Here is a 15,396-nt window from a genome sequence, read left to right on the forward strand (position 1 = left end):
ACTTTGTATGAGCAGAGCATTTAAAACAGGGGGCGGGGGGGCAGAGAATTGTCTCAGGGACCAATTTGAATCATTTGGTATCTCTGAAGACTTTCAAGAGGCAGATCCCACCTGCTGAAATGTTAATATGTGCATTAGGCAGAGCAGACACCCTCTGCCCCACATCTCTCCTGTGGATTTAGACAGTATATCATAGGGACCTCTCGCAAGTGAAATACCTGCCAGATAAGCATCTCGCCAGAACATCCCTGCACTCTCCATGTAAGCCATGGAGAGAGAGGATAGGACATGTTCTTGTACCTGGCAGACTCCTTGCCCAAGGAAACCCTGGCAGATGGCACCCTCTGGCAGCACAACATATAAAGTGCTGCATGAAACCTGCCACAGCCATGGTGTCGGCCTTTGCTTGTGGAAATCTTGCTTCATCTCAGTTCTGCTTTAGTTTTGTTTTGTTTAAACAAAGCCTCTTCCAAACTGACCTGCTGAGCAGCACTGATCTATACCTGTGAAACTAATTAAATGTAGTTCTTATGAAAACTGCTTAAAATGCTAGATCTAATAACTACAGGAAACAATGGCCAATATACCAACTAACTGTTCATTACATGCATGGCCAGTTCAGAGAAATAAGTTCAATTATCATGAATGCCATATGTTGATTTTCGTAAAAGGCAGGCAGGCCTGTGTAGCATCACTAGGACCTTTTCCAGTAGACAACAGTATCCAGTTAATCAACATAATTTTTTTTCTTTAAAATAATTATGTCAATGAGTAGTGAAGTATATATGAAGGAGTTGCACAGTCCATAAACTAAAAATTGAGTGCTGCGAGAATATTGAGTATTTTAGGTAGGATTAGTATATTAAAGCCAGTTATTTGATATCACTTCACATCACAATATCAAGTACTCATTATTAAAGCTAATAATTATTCAACAGAACCAAATAAAGAAGTGAAGGTGTTCAAGAAGAGGTTAGAAGAGTTTGATCAGCCAAGAAAAAGGAGGTGGATATAGGGTTCTCTCTGCTCTCTCAGAGTGCTCAAGGGAAAGGAAGAATTGGGACAGTCAAGGAGAAGAGCTCAAGGACAGTGGGTAGAAGACCAACAGGGTATAAGCTGCCCAGGGATGAATTTAGGCCAGAAATAAAACTTTCTGGAAGTGGGTATGGGAGAAGGAAGTGATAAGACAAGGGGCAATGGTTTTAAACTGAAAGAGGGGAGATTTAGGTTAGGCATCAGGAAGAAATTATTCACCGTGATGATAGCAAGGTGCTGGAATTTGTTGCCTAGGGAGGCTGTGGAAGCCCCCTCCCTGGAGGTGTTCAAGGCCAGGTTGGATGAGGCTTGTGCAGCCTGGCCCAGTGTGAGGTGTCCCTGCTCGTAGCAGGGAGATTGGAACCTGGTGATCTTTAATGTCCCTTCCAGCCTTAACCATTCTGCGATTCTATGACCAGTCTTCCATGTGGATACTATGCTGGGGTCCATGCAGAAATGCAGCAACTGCCCTCTGTTAATTAAATAAACCCCTATGTGCAGGGTGTGCCTCGGAGGATGCGGTGCCTGACACAGCCCACCCTGCACTGCTGAGCCCCATCTTCCACAGCAGAGTGGCCACATGCAGACCTGGGGTGGACCTTGGTCCATGCTTCCTCCCAGGGAGCTTCCAGGAATTGTTTGTGGAGTCTTGTACGGCCAAGGCAGAGCTTGTGCAATTCGACAGTCAAGCTGTTGACAGCCAAGATCTCGGGCTCAGGAGTCTTTCCTGGAATTGTTTAATTTATTGCCCAAGTGGTTCAAATACCTTTTCTGGTATCACATTCAAATGCAGACAAAGCTCCAGATGTATAAGAGCAATTCCTCACATAAGGAAAGCATCGAAAAAACTGATATCTCAAAAAAAAAATAAATAATATTAAAGTATAATAATTATTTGTTTGCTGCTCTCAGTTTGGGGGATTTTCCAGAGTCAAACAAAAGATGAAACACAAATGGTCACTGTAATGGTGATACTTCTCTCATGTGCACTCACACAGATCAAAGCTAACATTTAATGCCTGTTTCACTGAAGGCTACTCTAAGCCAAATTAGTTACAAGGTTGGTTACTGTCAGTGCTTAACAAAGTCACAAGGTTCAGTTGTATAGACCAGGTTTTTAAACTCTTTTTATTCTTATTAATAATGTATTAGCAATTTCTATTCCTAGACCTTTTCTCCCTTCTCTATTGAATGTCTCCTCTCTGCCATCCCCATCATCTACCTTGAAAGTATAAAAGTTATTCTGCAGAATTACTTAGTCATTAGAATCTAAATTCCCTGTTAAAACATCTCCCAACAATGTCACAAGTGTATATTTTTATAATAGTCAAAAAGAATTGAAAATCATTATTAGTCAAAATACTAAAAGTGAATGGATATAGTAAGGTTTTCAGGCTTAAAAATAAATATTGATTATTTAATAAAATAAAAATAAAATTAAAATAAAACACAGGTCACTTTGCACTATCTTGGGCATCATTATTGTACAGAAAGTTTACTTACTGTTTAACACTAAATACATTTAACAATTTTAGCTACAATAACTCTATGTGATCCTATTTGTGGTTTTGTGTTAAAGGAATCTTAAGGAATACAGTGAAACCACCTCAAAAGCCATGAGGTGCTGATGTATTTTTTAAGGAGCTGTTCTCAGTGATGGTCTGACATTACTTGCTGATACGGCCTTCAGCTCTCTGCTGACATACAAAAATTGACCTGAAATAACTCTGAGCTTTTGTCTCGATAGGGAGGAATAAACCAAACAACTTTTTCAGTGTTATTTAGATAATATGGAGTACCTTATGTCAGGAAATATATTCTTTCCACATCAACTATCCAGGATGTTCAGCAATATCCTAAAAATCTACTAACCTTGATAGAATCATAGAATGGTTTGGATTAGAAGGGACCTTGAGAATCACCTAGTTCCAACCCCCCTGCATTGGCAGGGACACCTCCCACTAGATCAGGTTGCTCAAAGCCCCATCCAACTTGGCCTTGAACAGTTCCAGGGAGGGGACATGCAGAACAGTCAGATTGAAATAAAGCCAGAAGCTGGTTAAGTGTTAATGACAAGGAAAAAGAATAAGCTGCAAAATTCATTATTTACTTATCTGCCTCCTAAAACAGCCTCACTGTGAACACACCTACCTTGCCTCTATATCAAACACAAAATTTTCATTCCAGATATGGTAATATGGCTGAACTGGGATGAGTTTGACTTCAAAAGATGGAAGTTCTGCATGGAAAAAGAAGACAACAAAAGGTCATGACACATGAATTTCAAACACACCTTGAAATCCTGGCATTTGGCAACACCCACTGAGAGGATGCAGCTGCACCAAGAAGATGTTTTGGTTTAAATGTGTAGAGCACTTCTGAAGCAAATCTCCTGATCTCCTATTCTTCTGCTCTGCTAAACATATGTTTTATTTACAATGAAAATAAGCCAGAAGATATGTTCTAACACCTAGTGGGCATTAAGTGCCATGGACTAGAAACAGACTGAAGTAAATCCACCCTGACATGGGTTGAGTGTGGACATGAGGTCCTGAGCATCAGCTTTGTCAATCTTCAATGTGCTCCTATAATGCAATAGTCTCCACTACTCTGTTTCAGCCACTAGCTAAGGCAGGGCCAGTTTTGTTAAACTGAGATTGTCATATGATCCTGAAGCTTTCTTTTGCCCTTAAGAAAAAAACCCAAACAGCAAACAAAATCAACCCTACACTGTATTTTACAAGAAAGCACAACTTATTTGAAAATGAATCCGATAATTTCTTAGGCCAAATTCTTCATTTTCTACATTTTTACTTTTTCCACAGTGCTCTTACTTTTCTTTAAAATAAACATATCTGAGTGTAGGAACAACTTTAATCAACTTCCAAACTGAATTCTACTAAGAGAAAATAGGCAGGATATTTTTTTTATTTTATTTTTTTTTTTGTCATTCTAGTCTTTACTGAAAACTTTAGCCAGAATTGTGATGAATTTCCATTTTATTTTCTGTAGTAGGGGAGCCTTTCCAAAAAGGATGCTTTGTGAAAAATGCTTAAGTTTTTTAGCCTGTCTAAAATAAAGGTGGTTTTTTTTTTAAATATACATGGAAGATACACAAAACCAGAGTTCTCCTTCTGTGCACCAGAGATAGCGATGAGGCACTGAAACACTGACAGTCTCATCCTTAGTAACCTGACTACAGCCAGGTTTAATCTCTGAAGTTTATCTTTTAACACATAGTGATGACTTCATAGTTTTACAATGCAAATAAAATATTTTCTTACCATAATTTTTAACTTCAAATTCAGCAGAAACATTAGACATTTCATATTGATGAAACCAGGCTTTTATTTTCCAAGTTCCAGGCCTAAAATTCAAATTCAGCAGAAAACAGTTAATTAAGATTCCTCTGATATTTAATGATGTTAATGTATTATATTATCACTAAATGCTACTATTTTCCTTGATTTTATCTCATCTCAAACTAATTTATTAATGGATTTCTCTTTGCTGGGAGAAGCCAGGAACATATTTTCAATTGCCCTAGGAAACATTCAAAAAGACTTTATGAAAAACTGCAAGATATAATATTTGCAAACCACATGTAAGATGAGGCCTTTGAAAAGCCCTCAGCAACAGAGAACTCGTCATGTATTTCCTATAACTTAACTTCACTGGGATGTCAAAAACAATCTAGCAAGCAAAGACACACTGAATATTAAGTAATAGCTTGACTGTTTGAAATCAGAGATAATTAATCACACTTTGCAAACAAGCCCTTACAAAAGGCTCTCCTGAATGTAGTAATATGGTTGAGCAGATATTTAAGCAGTTTGTTAAATTGTTCCTTATCAGAATAAATGTTGTTAATTGCAGCATATTAATATTAAATCCTGGTCTCATTTCTCCAAGATGAGATGCTTAAAGGTACAAGGATATTAACCATAGGCTCAATCTCTTCCCCATGGTGAGAGTAAGACAATTTTGCACAGTAATTCAAGCAGTCTACCAGTTAAAAATCTCAAGTACTTCAACAGGTTAAGGGGGATGAAATGGGATGTTTGATCTTGCTAATAGGATGTGGTGTCAATCCTCCACACTTTAGTCATTACATTTCAATGTCATAAGTTCCCTTGGGCTCATCTGCAGCCAATGAAAAAAACAGGCAGTACTAAGGTGTGGTACTTCTCATCCTGACACAGGGATCTAAAACAGGTCAGAGGAATTACAGAATCACAGTGTCACAGAATTACTGAGGCTGGAAAAGACCTCTGAGATCATCAAGTTCAACCTATGACCTAACACTGCAACCTAAATATTGCAACAAGACGTTCAACCTAAACATAAGAAAAAACTCCTTTACTGTACTGGAACAACCCAGGGAGGCTGTGGAGGCTCTGTCCCTGCAGACATTCAAAACCTGTCTGGACGTCATCCTGTGCAACCTGCTCTAGGTGAACCTTCTCTAGCAGGGGGACTGAACTGAATGATCTCCAGAGCTCACTTCTAACCCCTCACACTCTGTGTTTCTGTGACTTTCTCCCCAGTGTCAGAGAAGAGATCATGGGTAACTGGCTCAGGTGTAGACCCCTGCAAGGCAGGAGGCTCCGGGGCTGGCCCCAGAGCAACCATGCTGGGTTCCTTGCTGCCACTCCCTGCTGTGGTGCTTCCCAGGTGTGATCACAGCCAAACTGTCTGCTGTAGTGCACCTGCTGCTCTAAAGAAATAGTTAAGCAGGCAATAGGCAATAAGTAAAAAAGAGAGGAGACAAACACAGGAGAGCAGAGCAAAAAGAAGGGAGGGACAAGACGCCTTTTTTTATCTTGAAGATTGTTCTTCTGCAAGAGACATTTTGACATGACAACTGTTTTAATGCAAAAGGCAGAGCAGTAACCTACTCAGCGATGTCAGGTATGTCAAAGTTTTCACTGAACATTGTTTTTACTTTCTGGTCAGACTTTTTAACCACAATTCCTTTTGAATTCTGTTGAGAGAGACAAAGCAAACACAAAATTATGAACAAGGTATCAAACATTTGCATCCAAAAGCTGAAGTTAATATACTTTTCCTAAGGAAGACAAAATGTTCTGCTTACCTTCCTACTTGAATATTTACATGTTACATTTCCCTCTGTGCTCCTGATATTGGCCCAAAATAACTAGACATACCTCACAATGTGTAAATACTGATTTCTGGAGAGGAGTCACAGATACAATTTTAGTCTTGGATCTTTTGTTGAAGTTTCTCATAGTTCCTGTGCTGAAGAAGTGCTCATTACCAGTGTATTTTGTATACTTACTAGCACAGCAACTGTAACTGTATCATCTGCTGGCCTCATAGCATTGTCCAGAATGAAGATCCTGTATTTTACTGTTTAACAGAGGAATAAATGTTTTAATCTATTTATTTCTGGCATTTTGAGCTAGTAATTACAAGTTCTAGAAGAATTAAACACTTAATCTTAATCAAAAGAAGCCTGAGAATTTAAAAAAACCAAAAGGATTTAATTGTTAGGCTTTGCATAAGTGACCAAACAAAGATATTTTTGAAAAAAATTCCAAAAAATACTCAGAGAGCTTCACTTACTTTTGTATTCCTTCTGCAACCAAGGCCTGCAACCAAACTCAAGAACATTTTTAACTTGCTCTCTTGTTACTTAAATTTTTAAGTAACAGAAGAGTTGTGGTCTTACAATGGAAAGAATGTTTACTGCTGGTACTGCAAGTAGAAGAAATAGGATCTTTTTGCAGGTTTTTTATAATTGTGTTTTCAAAGAAAAGTCATCATTAATCTTTTTTAACAAAAAAGAGCTGGTTTTGTTTGGCTCCTGCTAGAAGAAAGAACAACTTTTTGACTCCAGTGGCACTTCCACATGGGTAGTTGCAATTCACAGGGCAGGTCCTGCAGAATTCCTGGCTGCAGAAGGAGAGTTTAAAATCTTTATTGGCTGGTAAGCAGAGGTAGCTGGGGTTAAACAAGAAGGGTTTAGATTAGGAAAGATCAAGTCATTATTACTTTTCTGAATCATGCCCTTATAACTTTTCTACTCAACATCTGAAATGCAGCATTTGTATTTTAACCTTTGGAATTTGGTGTATATATGGGCTTATCTGTCTGAATAAAAATGTAGCCTCTCTTGGAAGACAGGAGGATGCGAGTGCTTTGAACAGTCTCCTTGTAAAGGTCCCTGCTTTCGGTGACCAACAGCACATATGGTCGACTGCTCCTCTTGAACAGATCCTGTTGCAGAGGCCCTGGCTTGACCTGTAAAAGGCAAAAGGAAAAAGCCCACAGAGTCAGATACAAACCTGGTAACTTTGGAGTCACACAGCTGGGGGACCAAAAATTGCTGAAGTGCTTATATAATGTTATTACTACCATTCAACAGAAGATACTGAATTCTATCTTTCTTATGGGGTGAATATTTCTTTTAAAGTAGAAATACAACCTAATTCCCTATTTTCCACCACATAAAAGCACATTCTTTTCTTCAATGGCAATAACTCAAGCCCAATGTCTTAGTTTACACAAATGTTGAATTCCAGTTACTAAGACATTTGGAAGCTGTAGTAGCACCCTGTAATCCTTCACCTGCTAAATCTTGGCTATTAGAGCTTTATCTCATGCAGGTTAATACAATGTTTCTAAATATCATGCTCAAGAGGAACCTGATTTGAAACTCAGCTTTTAGCTTTGGGAGTTATTAATCAGAGCCTCGCCTCACTGTGTGCTGTTTTCCAACCAAATATTTCAAGCTCCTGAGCTAAACACTGCTCATCTTCAAAGAGTCATGGCAGAAGCAAGTGATGCAAAGCAGGACACAAAGAAGAATTAATCAACTTAGAGGTCTGCAGAAACATCACAGGATTTGATCTGAAAGACTGCACATTTTTAAAGGTTTCACCTGTTTTATAAAGATGTCCAGCATGTCAACGGTATGAATGCAGTTGTAGTGTAAGTGATGCAGAACAACAAACAGTGATAAAGCAACAAAATGCTTTAAAATTCAATTTCATGACTGATATACGGTGATGAAAGGATCTATCTTTCTCATGAGGCAAAGTCTTGAGCTTGCTTGTTGGGCACAAAAGAACACTGACTGTCACAACTGCAATTACTTTAGGCGTTGTTTTATGAGCTGGTTGGGTGAATAGGGTGCTACTGTCACTGGAATTGCTTTTTACTCATCTGTCTCTAGTGTTCAGTGTTGTCTCTGTTCCAGCATATTCCTAGTACAGATTATGTGGTTTTTATCACCAGGTTGACATCACTATGATGGTAGACTTACCATGACTTTTTTCATCTCTAGGTAGTTGTTATTTTGGTTAAGGTTAAAGATGATCCTCTCTGACAGGAGCTGATTTTTTGTCTCATCTTTGAAGTATGCAGTAACTTGCACAGGGCTCTGTGCTCCATGGACTTGAGCTGTTATTGTCTCCTTTGTTCCCAAATGCACCACATTTGGGGCAGTTATAAGAAATCTAAAAAAAACATAGGAACAGATTGTCCAGCATGTGGCCTGTTTTTCACATCATACAAGAATGTTCAGCCAATACAAACTTTCAAGAAGAAAACAGAAAATCACAGAATGAGTGAGCTTGGGTCTTGTGGAATTCACCTAGTCTGTCCCCCTTGTTAGTCAGCATAGAGGTTAGAATAGACTGACCCTCAAGTTCTGGACCATGACATCATTTAGGTACTACAAAATATCAGTTCCTGTAGGTAAGAGGGGAAAAAAAAAAAAAAAAAGTCCCTGTAATATGTGCCAGGAACTGCCAATGCCATTTATAGCCTGGTTTAACCCAGAGAAAGTTCTATAAACTCAGTTTCTGGAAACAAAACCAGGCCTTGCATTAAGAGCTGTTCATGAACACATATCTGATGTTGTGAAGTAGTGTATCTTTATGAGCTAACACACTATGCCAGCTTATGATTTAATGTGTCAGGAGGTATCAGTTTCCTACCTAATCATATATATGAGGTTTCAAGTAGCTGATCTTCATTCAGATGTCACTGTTTATGAAATGCTGGTGGTGAGCGACCATAGCCCTGGGAATGGCTGAGTTAAAGCCTAAACTGAGTGTTCTCATTTTGACTATTGTGGCACCTTTGTGAAAATACTTGAAAATCTTTCAATAACTGATGAATCTTGTCTTTCAGTTACATCCACTCTCATGCAATGCCCGACCCTGATCTTGATTGTTTTCATTTGCCCAATTGTCTTTATACTTTTCCAAGATTTTACAATCTGGTAAATGTCATGAGTAAGCAGCAATAACAGCATGAACATCATGCTGTAGTAGGACATTTTAAAGTATCTCTTACTGAATAGAAGAATGGATTTTTTTCCCCTTAACAGTGCCTTAAAAGAGTAGGTTTAGGCTTTTTACTTTTTACCTGGTTAAGGTTACACAAATTTTTGGTCAGGCAGGTTTGGCATCAACATATATTCAAATGTTTGAATGGTGAGAAGTTTTTCTTTTCAGCTGTTTTAATTGTATTTTCTCAATGGTGTTGAAGGGGTTTTACTCTAAAAGTGTCACTGCATTGACCACTCAGGCTCTGTTTGCTCTAGCTAAAAGTGAGGTAATTTACAGAAAATACATTTCCTCACATACTGAAAAAAGAGCATAAATTTTGCTGTCTGCCACTGTTTACAGAAAAAGTGTGTTTGTTTTTTGGTTGTTGTTGTGGGGTTTTTCTGTTTGTTTGTTTGTTTTGTTTTTATATTTTTACAGCAGTATAGTTAGTTGTTTAAAAGTTTACCTATGCAATATCTTGGATAGACATGGTTACTAGGCCACGCTGCCCATAATCTCAGCTAGCCAGACACAAGCCAGGTCTTGTCTTGAAGAATCACGGAGGTGTTTTCCTGACATAACATTAGGTTTCACATACCTGGTATGTTCAGCACCTTGAATCATGGAATGGTTTGGCTTGGAAGGGACCTTAAAGATCACCTAGTTCCAGCCCACATGCATGGGCAGCGACACCTCCCACTAGAACAGATTGCTCAAAGCCCCGTCTAACCTGCCCTTGAAACACTTCCAGGGAGGGGGCATCCACAGCTTCTCTGGGCAACCTGTGCCAGTGACTCACCACTCTCATAATGAAGAATTTCTTCCAAATGTCTAACCTAAATCTCCCCTCTTACAATTTAAAGCCATTACACCTCATCCTATCACTACACCCCATTGTAAAAAGCCCCTCCCCAGCTTTCCTGTAGCCCCTTCAGGTACTGGAAGGTGCTCTAAGTTCTCCCCGGAGCCTTCTCTTCTCCAGGCTGAACAGCCCCAACTCTCTCAGCCTGTCTTCATAACAGAGATGCTCCAGCCCTCTGATCATCTTTGTGGCCCTTCTCTGGGCTTGCTCTAGCAGCTCCATGTCCTTCTTGTGTTGGTGGCCACAGAACTGTACACAACACTGCAGATGGGATCTCAACAGAGAGAGTACAGGGACAGAATCACCTTCCTTGACCTCTGACAAATCTTCTTTTGATGCAGCCCAGAACACATTTGACACACATTGTGTGCTCAAGTCGAGCTTCTCATCAACCAAAACACCCAAATCTTTCTCCTCGATCCATTCTCTCCCCAGCCTGTAGTTCTGCTTGGGATTGCCCTGCCACAGGTGATCATTAAAGATCTCCTCTGGCTATGGCAACTATTTGAATCTACTTGATTTTGGTTGGAACAAAGCAGAAGCCTCTTCTCCTTTACCTCTCCCCTACAGATAAAGATCAATTTGAAGGACCTTTAAATATTTCATAGGTTTTCTGAAAGTGTTATAACTATTTCCCATACCCAGGAATTTGTCCAACTAGAACCCTATCAACACATGTAAATCTCCACTAATACAGAGGATAAGTACAGAAAAACCCTGAAGCTCTTCCAAATGTGAATCCTTTGTTTTTGGCAATGTATAAATCAATTACAGAAAGGAAAGTTTTTCTTTCCCAAGGTTTTCCAGTCAAGTAGATGTCATAAACTGAAGATGAACAAGCAACAATACCAACATGAACATCATGCTTTAGTAAGACATTTGAAATTATTTATTACTGAATCGAGATCTCTCCCTTTAAAAATACCTTAAAAGGACATTTTAAAGCTTTTTATTATTTTACATATTTAAGACTACACAATTTTTTTTGGTGGTCTGAGAAACAGGTTCTGTTGATTGATTAGCATTCTTATTTTATCTTTCAAGGGATTTGTTAGGAGTGAAGAATTAAAAGTAAAATGTACTTACGATGGTGCTTGCTGTGTACAGGACAACAGCGAACAAAAGGTCATCAAAAGTACCAGCCTTTCCATTGGAAAACTCTACAACATCTGCAAAACAGAAATACCAAACAGCTACTGCCAATCTGTCCTTGAGGTGCAGGTTGTAAGAAGTGAGCTGATGGGACATTGCAGCAAAGAACATTGCCTATCCTGGTTATTTATTAATAACTTGCAAAACTGCAACCAGTAGTGATGAGCATGCTAGTGATATGCACAGATTATTAGCCTGGGGGGGGGACACACACATTGTGGACTAAGTTGCAATTTTACATTTGATTATTCATTCATTCTTTTCCCAGCTTCAGTATTTTCACATGATAGTAACTAAAAATCATGGGTAGAGAGAAGTTTCACAAATACTTCAAAGTCTACCCCAAAATCAAACAAGATGCTGTGGTGTTAAAGCAGTCCCTTCCCTGTGCCATTACTTCATTCCCGGCATCTCTGTGGTCCAGTGAAGGTGTAAGAAAAATAGTTCTGGTTCTGATAGATTCACAGAATGCTAACATAATTTGGGTTGGAAGGGAACTTTCTGCCTGCAGTGCTTGAAGGCACTCATCTGCTTTTATGTAAGTGGAAATAAAAAGATATCTGTGTCTGAGGTACTCAGCTCAGATTTCCCTTATGGTCAAGAGAGAGGACTTTCCCAGAGCGTAATTAGTCTCATCTTAACATACACCCATTAGAAGGCTTTCCAAACTGCAGGGAAGACATGCAGTGTCTTAGAAGGCAGGAAGGTCAAAAACAGGAGAAAAAAACAACTGAGGAGTAACTGTGCAGGAACCAGGCAAATGAAAGAATAAACTGAAACTCTCAGCAGGTCTCATTTCTGCAAGCCTTTACTGGATCGCTGTCTCCCAAACAGAATTTTGTTGACTCATGAGAATGGAAAAATGCCCATCTGATTTACAGACAGGTCAAATCCCAGAAATGATCACATGGCTGCACAAGGTTCTGGGGATAAACTACCCTATAATGACCCACATTTAAGTCTGTGCCTTTAGTTAGTAGCACTGGACGCCTTAAATCAGGGCTACATTTTCTGCAAAGTGAATTCATGCTCACAGGAAGGGCTCACTGCCCACAGCCAGGTTACACTCGTAGCATGAAAGAACCTTCACCTCACCCCACCCCATGCCTAAGAGGCATCCCTTGCCTGGCTCTTCAGACACAGGCAGCTCCAGAAAGTGCTGCTTCAAGACAAGGAAGCAAGGGAAGAGAAGAAGGTGCAAGGTGTTGACAAATCTGTTCACTGTTTTACACCAAGTGTGTCACAAGTGCAGTAGCTCCCTCTGAGACAAAAACAGATGGAAGACAAATATTCTCTGCCCATTGGCGGTCACAAAAACTACCAGCAGCAGTAGCATCAGGGTTGTTTCTGGCTTCAAACATCAGGAAATGCTTAAATGGCACAGATTTTTTTTCCAAGAGACAGTACATTGCTTTTACCCTTTCTCTTATGGCTGCCATTCTCACTTCAGCTGTTATGAGGGGGGAGAAGGTGAGGAGAGATACCTATAGATCCTCAGGGTCCAAATCCATGCTCTTTGGAAGAGGTTTACAGGAGATCAGAAATGGGAACCATTAGAACAAAAGTTATTTTCACTCTGCCCTCCCTCCCCTCTGCAGTTATGCACTGACAAAACTGATTTATTTCCAAGCCAAATCACAACATTTTCCTCAGGGCCACTGATCTCCCAGACCTAAGAGAATCGGTGAGGAAGAGTAGACATTTCCATCACAATGCTGGACTGTGCTCAGGACAAAGACACAAGCTTTGTGGAAGATGTTCTTAGGGCTCATGCTCTCTGTGGGAAGCAGAAGAGACTTGTTAAACTTGCAGCTGGTAAAATAAGAACTTCTCTCTCTTTCATGAGCAAAAAGAAGATAATGGAGGAAATTAACTAAGAGCAGCAGTAGCTGTGGAGTAAGCTGAAGCTCCTGCCAGTTTCAGAGACAGTTCCACTGCTAGGGTGGACGTCTCCTGCCGTGCAGGCTCAGGGCTGTTGGAACCACTGACCAACCTTGGTCACTAAAGCAGAACAAGAAATGTGTAGGACAGAGTCCTTTATTTTTGCTGCAGACAAATAAATAATTAGAAAAAAAACAATCAACATTTGCAAGCTCAATGCTGTTTATCTCAGAAACACAAAAGGAGTCCTCCTAGCTGAAAAGTCCACAGTTTTCAGAAGACTGCAGCACAACCAGCATGGATTTCCTATTCCTGAAGTCACAGGTGAGGCAGCTTTGCACTGTGGGGTCACACCAAGATCCCACAGTTGTGCCAGTCTTTATCAGAAGGGAGGAGAAGGGCTTTCTATTGTCTGGGCTGGCTTGTTTGTCAGGGGACTGAAGTCTGTTTGTACAGCTATACAAATAGCAATGTAGGAATTCCCAGTAAAGATTTTCATGGATTGCTTTATAAAGGGGACCTTGCAAAAAACATTTTCTGTTTTCACTTGCTTTTAATTGCATTTGCAGACTTATGCTTCTTTGTGAAATATAGCTATATGTGTGCTTGCCAAACGGCTATTCGTAGCAATATGTTGTATAACCATTTTATTCTTGAATTTAAGGAGATTTTCTAACTCCCAATAAAGGTGTTTTTTTCTCCCAAATATAAACCAATAACTGTAATTAAAGAGGGATTTTTCTCACTGTCTCCCACAAACAAAAAAGCACAAGTGTATACATAACCATTTATACAACTAGACTTTTGAATTCCTAATGCTTTATATGTCTGTCTCTGGTTTTGTCTAAAATGATCATTGTCCATGTTCACAGATTCTTCAGATTGGCTGGGATTGTGTTTTCTAGTATAAAGCAAAAACTTCTAGTCCAAAGCCACATTAAAATATATGATCATGAAATGCAATGCAAAAATAATATAAAATACTCTGGGTTTAATGTCTCCAGTATATACATGAAAGAGAGAACACAGAAAACTCAGCCTAAAATGACTTCTGTGCCTGTCCTTTTTCTAAAGGCAAAGTCCTTTCCTATTTACTCATCAGCCACTTTTCACCAGGTTGGCTATTGATCTTTCAGTTGACCAGGAGTCCAGCACAGGATCTGGCAAGCAAAATCTGGGACTGATGTCTGTATAAGAAGGAAATAGTGAACCCTAAACTTGGGGAGACAGACTTGCTTTATTTTGAATATCTCTCCTTTCAGTAACTTCATTTGAACTTTGCAGGTTTTCACAGTGTTTAGAGCTCCAGCTGTAGTTTTTGTTCTTTAGCTTGAAGTGCTTCCAAAAGGTTTTTGCTCCTTAACCTACCTAAATACTAACAAGACCAAAATCTCCTTTCACTTTCCCCCTGCACTATTTCACCTCTGCCTGGCAGAAGGGTACAAAGGACAGTTTCACAAAGCAGATTTTGCAAATAAGCACTGCAGTGTTATCCTCTTTGCTGAGTTACAGAGAATTGTGACAAACACAAAAGGCGATGTTTCGCTCCTGACATTTCAGAAAATTAGATTCTGAAATTCTTTTTCAACTGCAGACCATGAAGTGTGGGTTTAATTTGAATACTTCCTCTTAACAACAGAATAACTTCTCCTTACCATCAGTGTAAATTGAAAACGTAAATTTAAACTATGCTTTTTTTCTTTGCCATAATCTAGGTCATGAATTAAGAAGTTAATCCAGGCTCTAGTTGCTTTTGCCAAGAAAAATTGACCTTTTTGCCTCTATTTTCTTTAAATGTTCCACATTTAGTGCTCCTAAGTGTATCTTTTAAAAGAAGAAAGCCAATATATCCACGGGTTTTTCCACTTTCACTGAGGAGACTGGATTTTGGGGGGGAATAAGCAACCAACCTTAAATTTTTCTCATGCGTTCCTCCCTGATTTTTCCAATGGGTAGGCTCAATTCTGTAGTTTTCTTAACATACTGAAAAAGAAAAAAAAAAAGAAAAAGGAAAAGAGGGAAAAAAAAGAAAAATAAAAAGGAAAATAAAAATAAAAAGAAAAAGAAAAAGAAAAAGAAAAAGGAAAAGAAAAAGAAAAGAAAAAGAAAAAAAAGAAAAAAAAAAGAAAAAAAAAAGAAAAAGAGAAGAGTTTAGGATTTGTGAAA

At 39.1% G+C, this 15,396-nt stretch overlaps 1 protein-coding gene across 1 annotated transcript in view; it reads right to left on the reverse strand.

Annotated features, from left to right (window-relative positions):
- The window catches only part of LOC104389379 (complement C4-like), a 47,985-nt gene extending 36,637 nt beyond the window's left edge, over positions 1-11,348 (reverse strand). Inside the window, exons 1-7 of the mRNA XM_009998364.1 lie at positions 11,284-11,348; positions 8,324-8,516; positions 7,116-7,299; positions 6,335-6,405; positions 5,934-6,019; positions 4,320-4,402; positions 3,187-3,274 (exon numbers count right to left, since the gene is read on the reverse strand). Coding sequence (XP_009996666.1) covers positions 3,187-3,274; positions 4,320-4,402; positions 5,934-6,019; positions 6,335-6,405; positions 7,116-7,299; positions 8,324-8,516; positions 11,284-11,348 — 770 coding nt within the window. The remainder of the gene's footprint in view (positions 1-3,186; positions 3,275-4,319; positions 4,403-5,933; positions 6,020-6,334; positions 6,406-7,115; positions 7,300-8,323; positions 8,517-11,283) is intronic.
- Between the last annotated feature and the right edge of the window lie 4,048 nt (positions 11,349-15,396).

Source organism: Chaetura pelagica, unplaced genomic scaffold (genome assembly GCF_000747805.2).
Source record: "Chaetura pelagica isolate M959 unplaced genomic scaffold, ChaPel_1.0 scaffold105, whole genome shotgun sequence".
Taxonomy (NCBI): Eukaryota; Metazoa; Chordata; class Aves; order Apodiformes; family Apodidae; genus Chaetura; species Chaetura pelagica.